Source organism: Schistocerca gregaria, chromosome 3 (genome assembly GCF_023897955.1).
Source record: "Schistocerca gregaria isolate iqSchGreg1 chromosome 3, iqSchGreg1.2, whole genome shotgun sequence".
NCBI lineage: Eukaryota > Metazoa > Arthropoda > Insecta > Orthoptera > Acrididae > Schistocerca > Schistocerca gregaria.
This window is the reverse complement of record NC_064922.1, coordinates 174,556,912-174,566,656: the sequence shown is the minus strand read 5'-3', so window position 1 is coordinate 174,566,656 and position 9,745 is coordinate 174,556,912. Positions and strand designations below refer to the sequence as shown.

At 37.4% G+C, this 9,745-nt stretch overlaps 1 protein-coding gene across 1 annotated transcript in view; it reads left to right on the top strand.

Moving 5' to 3' along the window:
• Positions 1–2,837: 2,837 nt before the first annotated feature.
• LOC126353895 (serine/threonine-protein kinase SMG1-like) overlaps positions 2,838–9,745 on the top strand; it is a 364,235-nt gene continuing 357,327 nt past the window's right edge. Inside the window, exon 1 of the mRNA XM_050003118.1 lies at positions 2,838–3,573. Coding sequence (XP_049859075.1) covers positions 3,087–3,573 — 487 coding nt within the window. The 5' untranslated portion in view covers positions 2,838–3,086. The remainder of the gene's footprint in view (positions 3,574–9,745) is intronic.

The following is a 9,745-nucleotide window of genomic DNA, read 5'->3' as shown; positions in this document are numbered from 1 at the left end:
CCCTTATCCCTGCCCGTGTTCACAACAGTGGCGCATGAAGACTGTTGTTCTTAGGATTCAACCCACTGCCCTCTGGCAGGAGTCTCACAGTAGCTGACACTGAGGCATTAAGCACTGTAGGGAACTCAGTGCAGGCAGCAGCAGGTGTGAATGGCAGGTTGACACTGCTGTGGCAGTTAGTCCCACAAGGAACTCAAAACTTGCAGAGGCAGGTGCAGCCTGGTTTAGAATCTGTGGCTGCTGCTGAAGGGAGTCAGTCATCTCACTATTCAGGATGGGCCTGGCATGGTGGTCTTGACGGTTGATCCTGCACAGTATAATGCTTCTGCCTAAAAAATCGGACATATTTATATTCACTCATCTGAGGTGCATTTGTTTCACTAAAACCTGGTGCCTAGTAATGCAGCCATACCATGACACTTGCCCTGGTGTGGTAACATCAACTCACATGATACGGTTATCGCTACGACATGGTGCAGTTTTCTGCTGAATGTAGCTAGCCTTATCTCGCAATTCCCTCTACATGCATGTTATTGTGACCCACATGTCGTGACACTGCAGCCACTAGGCTGTAGCTGCTCATGCATGCTTCATGGACGCTTTTTACTACTTTTTATTCCTTTTGCTAAAAGACTGGGTTGGAAAACTAAAGAAGATTAAATACAGTTGGTGGCAGTACATTTGTTGCCATGAGGCATAATTTGCCATGTGGTGAAATAGAAATAAATAGTTGCTACGAGTTAGTAAGGGTACAGGTTATGTATAGTTGCTGCAAGCCTGTAGAAAATGTATCATTTCGAATAGCCAGCCGACTCATACAAGTGAAGTTGTGGTGACTTTAATCTACGCTCGATATATTAGTGAAAATGCAGGAAATGCTAGAACAACAGGAAATGAGGGAAAAAATGGTAGGAATCAAACATCGACTGAAATTGAACTAATTTTTTTAATTAGTCTGAGCAATTATTTCAGGATTCCACATGAAGTATCAATGATTGCTTTAACATATTATCCCTCTTGGTGTCTAACAACCATGAATAAATAGAGAATGTCATGATGGCTAAAGGAATTAATAATCACAAGGTCATTGTTCAAGACTGAGTACCATAACATCCAAATCCACCAACAATAAACGCAAAATATATCTTCTTAAAAAGAAAACAAAAATTTTCTTGACACCTTCCTAACATAGATTCTCAATTCTTTCCCAACTAACTTTGTAAGCCTAGAGCAGAAATAGTTTCTTTTATGTGAGAATTCTTACTGCACATTTATTACTGTTTAGTATTTTATTTTATATAGTATAGGACACCTTCTTGAACATCTGTACTTAAAACTTTGTATCTCTCGTATCTGAGACATTTTTTCCTCCAGAGATAAAAAAATAGATGTTGATGGAGGAGATTTATTTACATTATGATGGATTGTCACTATTCTTCAAGCTTATGATCTATCATTAAGTTGTGTATCTTCATGTTTGCGTTTGAATTACCACTATCAGTAATGAAATTCCTGCTGAGTGTTTTCACTGCAAGAGTTTCTGAAGATTTGACAAAACCATAAGAGTTTCATTTGTAATTTTTTCTGCTATGTTTAGGCAAAGTAGACATAGGACAGTGTTCAAATTTGTTTTTAAACTATATGTTCCATTTATTTCCTAATATTTTATTTATGTAATATCTAGACAGCCTTAGAGGTATGAATGGATCCAAAGATTAACCTACCAGCATTTCCAAATTATTAACTTACATTACCATCGAATAAAAGTGTTTTCGAGCTAGACGGAAAGTCAACGTGATTTCAATTGTATGTGATACGATTTGTGATATAAAATGTCGGCATAGTGTATAAGAATTAAGAAAGCGGTACTGATTAAGTTCATTTAGTGTAATTCATAACGGATGTTCTTGACAAAATTTGTGTGCTAAAGTTCAGAGAACAGAAACAACAGAAAATGCGTCGTTCAAGCGTCTCAGAACATCGACATTTATTTACTAAACAACACACATTCAGGCAAAAACGTTTAACATTATTTAGAAGTCAATACATAGTACCTTTGTACCTGATTCATTGTGTTTTCTTTGTTTTTAAATACCAAATAATGTCAAGAACAAATGTATGTTCTCAGTAAATAATGCTGACATTTTCACTATTGAAACTGGTTACGTAAAATTGTTTCAACATTTTACGTTCTTGTTTATTCACAGTGTGGATTTTTTATTCGTCCGGGTGTTGTAAAAGATAAATTATTTTTCCTTTCCGATACCTGGCATGTTTTGTAGAAGAAGACTCATGAGAAAAATATCCAAGTTGTCATGGAGCGCTTGCTGTGTGACACGAAAACAAGACAAATAATAAGATTAAGAACAAAAAGGTACAAATTACGAACTTAACTGCTACATGTATGAGTGCGGAGATCTTAGCAGAAGGCTTTAAAGCCCAGCCACCGCCGTAAACGTGAAATCTTTCTATTCGAGTAGCCTTGGCGGCGTTGACGTCCCGTTCCGTTGTGGTCTTTATGAATAACCACTTTTGAAATATTTTATGGACTGTTTTGATGTTTCGTCCCGTTCCGCAAAGTGCGGAACTTGGGGAAATGACTTTAATTTCAAAGACATTACTGATTCAATAGACTGTTCCACTCTTGTTTCACAGAATAACACGTTTTTGCTCAGAAATTTTGATTATTTATAGCAAAATTAGTGTTAAAATTTATCTTTTATATAACGCAGCATCTTCGATGGCAATTGCAGTTTTCCCTATTTTCCATACTTTGAAGTCAACGATGTTGCGACAATCGATTTCAGACGTCTAAAAAGTTTTAGTATCAGCACTACAGCTGTTGCCATCTAGCGTTCGAAAGAAGAGGTACGAAACTTGTCCAATCGCAGGCCAATAGTATGGAACGGAGTCAACCAATCATATTCAGATAATTATTGCATGCAATGGTGGCTGTGTATCTCATATGTAGAGTGAGCGGTTAGTCTGTTGATGTTTGTTTCGTCATTCCGTTAATACGCTTTCGGAAAGCAAAAGCTTGCACTGTAAGCTATGTAGTAAACTCCTCGTAATGTAACGTGTGGGTAATGATAACCAATAGTTCAGGAAACAAGCTCAAGGCTTCTAAAAGCGCTAGAGATTCAGAAGATAGCAAAGATTTTGAAGTTGAAAACAAGTGCAGCAGGGTTTTGGATAAGGATAGTGAGAAAGAGAAAGTGATAAATATTGCGGGTGACAAAACTCAACGTAACTCGCTACCTACGATTGTAATTTGCCAGAGGGATAAAGGTGACAGGCTTAATAAGCAACGACCTCGCGGCGCGAGAGATGAATCTCGAATGGCTCGAGGAGCAGCTGATGGAAGAAGTTCAAATTTCCGAGGCAGGGGAGCCGCAGCTTCCAGAAAAGTGGAAAGAGCCGGCGACTCTGGATACGTTTCTCGACGAAGATTTCAAGAACCGTTGAACAAGACTTCATCTTCAGACAGTGGATTTTCTGCTTCATCCAAATATTACAATGATTCTGCATCAGCCAAATATTACAACGACACAGACAGCAACAAATCGAGATTGGGTGAGTCAATTTTCTTATAAAGTAAAAAGAAAAATTCTCTCTAGTACAAGACCCGCGTTTTTCATTTTTTTCTAAACTTGCCACTCGATACGTTGTTTTTCCAGTCATTAGTGTAAGTGGGCATCCTTTTAACTTAACCAAAATGAAATTCGAGTTTACTCATCCGATTTAGTATCGCTGATAATGTGTTTATGTAGCCTATCCAAACACAGCATTTTGAAGAGTGTATTTTTTTTAATTGTACCGAATATGTTGAATATCTTGTTATCTAAAAGTCTTTACACATACTCAAGATATATTGTGCAATGTCTTTTATCAGCTAGGTGCATGGACATAGACCTTTATGTAACTTTAAATTGACTCTTGGCTCACTTTGATTTTATGACTGTGTTTTTCATCTACATGTAAAGGTTTGAGACTTACATAGTTACTGCAGAATTGCCCCACATGTTTTATGTTGTGTGGTTGCCGTGGTTCGACCAATGATCATCTCACAATGATGTAGGGTTTTTCAGGGTCAAATAAGTCGAAATACACACCATCACCATGCGTAACATACTTTATGGGGATAGGAAAGCCACAGAAAATCCATATCGGGCTGGCTGGACAGAGCACCTCCATTATCCCTAATGGGGGATCAGTGTCTTAGACAGCTTTACTGCCTCATTAAGCCCCTCCCTCTTGGAAATCGGAGCTGTGTATTATAGATTATTTCCTGTTAAAGACTGACTGCATCCTCTGCTATAGATGGCAGTACTGTCTTCCAGTTCTGTTATTTTTGTTTGTTACACCCTTATCTCACGGGGCCTCAGATCATTGTCTTGTAGAACCTACTTGGTGGAAATTTCTGTCAGATACCTATTTTATGGTTGCACTTGTCAAGATTTGTCTTGAAAGTTACCACACACTGTTTACATTGGTCCATTTCTGGCACAGCTAAAACTAGGCCTATCACAATTTTTTGTTTTCGTTTAGAGGTTTGAAGCTTTGTATTGCTGATTGAGTTACAATGCTATAGTTTTTACATTTGTATATCTTCCAGACCTTGTTGTTTACTGAATTTAGGTCAGTTGTAGAAACAAAACCGAATATTTGCTTTGATCCAGAATACGTGACGACATGCGTGCACAAACAATGGCAGAACAGAGTGCCAATAAATTTTCTTTTGCTTGTTTGTCATTATTATTGTTATAATAATAATAATAATAATAATAATAATAATAATAATAATAATATTATTTTGAATCCTAAGAACAGACAGATCTGTAGGGAAACCAGGAGGTTTAGACAGGGTTGAAAGTTGATAGTTTCATTTTGAGCTGGTGAAGCTACCAAGTGCAGTGTAATTAAAATAACTGCAATTCTTGTTATGGCATGTACTGGGTTAAATTTTGCTTCCAGTAGGGGCAGTGCGGTATGGTGATGTTGGTAATGACAGTTGCATGCTCAGAATTGTGACGTTCATATTAATGCAAACATTTTGTTATGAAATGTTCGCTTTAAGAGAATAATTAATTTACTGAATAGACAAGGGCATGTACAAGAACTTGTCAGCCATAGAGCACGAATGGCATTAATTACTGACTTCGTGTCTAGTTGTTGTCTGCATCAGGACACTATGGTTCTGCTGCTGTAAGTAAAATTTTACCCACATAATGATTTGAATGATTGGTTTATGTGTTTGTCTAATGGCCTCATGGAGCAAATCAGGTTGCTGGTATTGCTGACAGTATTTCATTAAATTTAATGAGTGCTTCACCTACCTCCCACATTGGAACCAGGACTTGAGATTGTAATGTTAGATAATCTCTGTTTCAGAGAAAGTTGTTCTGTACTTTATTTTGTGCTGTGTAGCTCTAGGAATTGAGTGATTCCATGTCTTCAGGACTGTCAGTTACCTTGTTGTATGTTTAAAGGCTTCTGTGGTTAGTCTCATTCCTCCTGTAGTTGAACAATGTTTAGTTATAGCTGCCCAAGTGTTGCTATAACTAATAAGTGAAAAATAATCCTTGATCTTATACAGAGTTGCTCAGGTGAAGGCCCTTTAGCAGTCTGCACCACAGTTCCACAATGTATATGCCTGCCAAGTTTGTCAAAATAGATTTATGGATATTTTTCTCCTTTCACCACTTCAAAGAATCTTATATTACTAAGGAGTCCATCCAGGAAATTTTATATGATATTCTGCAAAGGATAGGGAGATGGAATGTGTTTGTTCTGCTACAGAATTCATAGTGTAACAGTTTTGGGAATGCTGAATGGTTTAATATTGGGCATTGGCTTTGACCTGTTAATTTGTGAAAATGGTGAAGAGGCATCTCATGTACACCCAGTATAATGGGGACAGATACAATTATCTCTACTTTACGTGCATGTCTAAACTCAGCTTCACAGTACCCACCAATCGTGCTTAAGCAGTATTTTTATTTATTTATGCATTCATCCAGGGATTCATCTTACAGTGACATATGATTTGTCATCATATAACAATGAAAATATATAGCTCATAAAATCTATATGGGCTTACACAGATATATATTAAGTATGTTCTATGAGGATAGGACAAGTGGTTGACTTTGGCCTTGATCAAGGAACTGTCCTGATATTTGCCTGAAATGATTTAGAAAATTCAAGGCAACCAAACACAGCAAGCTCCATTTTCCCAAATAAGAGCTTGGCAGGTGACTTAACAATTGCACTGCCTCATTAGGTTGGTTCCCATTTTACAGTATTTTACAATCAAAGCAAATAACACAACAGTATGAATGTATGTCTCATATCATTCACTTCAGTTGACCTATGTGGCTAAAACAAATCCACAATATACGCTAAATGGATTTCAGATCATTGATGTACTTATCAAAAAGTGCTCTTGCCAGTGGCAAAAAATTTAAATATATAAAAAATAATAATAATAAAAATAAAAAAGAAATAAAAATTCAGTAAACAAGATAGGTAACACAGGAACAACCAAATAAAAACATTATTTGATCTTCTCTCTCAGACCACCGATTCTGCTTCATTGTACTCTCTGAAAAACCCCTCCCACCCATTCCTACTATGCCCAACAGCAATAAAAGTAAAATGAGACAGTTGTTCATCAGTTTTAACAGCCACTCCAGGTTCCACTATCTGTCCTGTATATATAATGCAGAACACATTTCTCTACAGAAAGAAAGCCCATCAATAACAAAATATTTGCTAATGCCTGTCTCATGGTACACAAAACCATGTACAAAAATGGTAGGTCAAATAAACTATATTGTGGATTGCCAGTCTAGATTTTTGGACCAACATTTCATACCATATTGTTGCCCTCATGACATCACCACGAAACTGTTGGTACTGCTTTATGGTTCAACCTTCTCACAGTGATGAAACTTAACGTAGTGTACCAAAATACTGTAGTTTTCCAGAAAACTGATCATGCTTGGCACAGCCTTCATCGCCTGGTTCAACAGAAGACTACTATATTTTAAAGTCTGAGCCACAGCTCCTTATTCCAAAGAACAACATTGAACAAATGAGCCATCGATATTCTGGACATTGAAATTCAATGCAAGGGAGCACGACCTCAGGCAGCACACCTGGTACAGAACACCTTTTTCTCACATGTATAATTTAAAATATATTGTCCATTTTGACATCACTGATGAAAGGAGATGCCCAGTACTTAACATTTTAGATGGCCAAGGGCTTTCTATGGGATTAAAATGTGGAACTTGGATGACACAGTGGACAATATTGTTTCAATTGATATTTAGACTTTTTTCTTTTGGCACTTTTGATGGAGTGTAGTATAGAGTAGAGGAACCAAGCTGTGCACTCAACAGGAGAGCTATGTTGAATGGAAAGTGTAAGTTACACGAGTCTCCTATTTGTCTTGCAGTTACTGTTTCGACAATAAACAACAGATGTGAAGTTCTGTACTGAATTCATTCACACTCTCTCATTTCACATTGTAAGGAGCTGATTCCACAGTCCATCATTGAGAGGTGGGGAAGCATTGCATTAGTCTGTCATGATGGCATACCATTTTATTTTTATCAGAAATACACTCTTATTTAACATTTGTTAGAAGAGCTAATTAATATTATTTTTTAACACACTTACTGTTGAGAATGTGCTTGCAAGGACCAGCATTTTTGAGGGAGTGTACTGAGGAACAATAATTGGTGTTACCTTTTTCCCACTGAGTCTCGAACAGCAAGCTGTTGCTGTGTCCCCTGCATTATAAAACTATCTTTCAGAAGGAACAGAGGGAGTCACTGTTCAAAGATACTTACAAGCCACACTGTTTTTTGTGGATTGCAGAGGTGATGATTTTCAGTAATTACAGGTTGGTCTGAATAGTCAGAGACTAAATCCTGTTTGTTTACTATTACTGTGGTAGAGTTATGCTTCTGCTGTATTGGTACGAGTGTCTCATGAATGCTTCAAAAATAATCTTCTGCAATAACCTGTAACTGTGCTTGTGATTCTTCAATACTGGCTGCTTTCTGTGGTTGCTTCTTCTGAACAATAGGATTTGAAGTGGTAACTACACTATTTACTGCCGACGAATCATGAAAATGGAGCCCTTCAAAGTGAGGATCTAAACTCATACATGGTGCAAACAGTTTGGTCTCCTCACTGTTTTGAGTGTCTCTTTAGTATTGTTCTTGCAGATGCTCTTTGAGACATTTATATTATGGTATCTAAATGTTTGTGTCCATTAACTTTCTTGACAAAAAACAAGAAAATTATATTACTTTGTTTGTGTTGCATAAATTTCATCATTGATTTCTTTGGTTACTTGATATGAGGGCTGCGAGCGTAAACACACGATCAACTCAAATTGTTCTGATTTTGCTTGTTATACTATGAGTACTAGGGGACAGCCACACTTATTAAGTTAATGCTTAACAGGCTTTAAAAAAGAAGCAGAAAAATTGTAGTAGTTAACTGTAAGGGTAACCAGTTATGTAATATTTGCCATGAAAGAAATATTGGTATGTCCAAAACCAATAACCAGAATAATTGGTTACTCAATTAATTGCCATTAATTGATCCAAGAGGATCACAAGAACTGTGAAGCTTTCAGAGATACATTGCGGGGAGATACATTGCTGCATGTATGTCACATAGGTCAAACTTTACAAAATTTGCGAGGCCAAGTAATGAACTGGACTATTGCATACAAACTAAAAAGGCTAAGGAGCCTACAGCACGTGCACCTGCACTAGATCATCAGACATGCAAGTGAGACAAGAGCTGCAAAATTCCGGAGCATAAGGTATTTTCATGGTTGCTGTGCAATACATGTCCATTTGCTTTAATGCTTGCATAAACACAAAAACTGTTTCCAGTTTTTTCATGTAAATCAGCTGTCAACTGTCTGGGTAAAAATCTGTTTAAACTGGCCCTTCTAATTTTGAGTTCATTTTTTGTATTTATAGTGTTAAATCTCTTTTATTTGCTTTAGCATTTGTATGTCATCTTGCATAAGTAATTAATAACATTCAACAGTTATGTTATTATTGACTTTGTAACAAATAGGGGCAGCATAGTAGTATCGTTTACTGCATATATCCAGTAACTACACTGTCAAGTCCTCTCCTTCCCCCATGAGCCATGGACTTTGCCATTGGTGGAGTAGTTTGCTTGCCTCAATGATACAGGTAGCCATACTGTAGGTGCAACCATAATGGAGGGGGTATTTGTTGAAAAGCCAGACATGTGTGTGATTTCTGAAGAGTGGCAGCAGCCTTTTCAGTAATTGGTGGGGCAACAGTTTACATGATTAACGAATCTGGCTTTGTGACATTGCCAAAATGGCCTTGCTGTGTTGGTTCTGTGAATGGCTGAAAGCAACGGGACACTACAGCTGTAATGCCTCTTGAGGGAATGCAAATCTACTGTGAGATTACATGATGATGGCATCCTCTTAGGTAAAATACGCCGGAGGTAAAATAGCTCCATTCGGATCTCTGAGGGGTGACTACTTGGGAGGATGTCGTCATCAGGAGAAACAAAACTGGCACTCTACAGATTGGAGAATGGAATCGTAGACCCATCAGGCAGGTAGGTTAGAAAATTTAGAAAGGGAAATTGATAGGTTGAAGTTACATATAGTGGGAATCGGTGGCAGGAGGAACTGGACTTCTGGTCAGGTGAATACAGAGTTATGAAT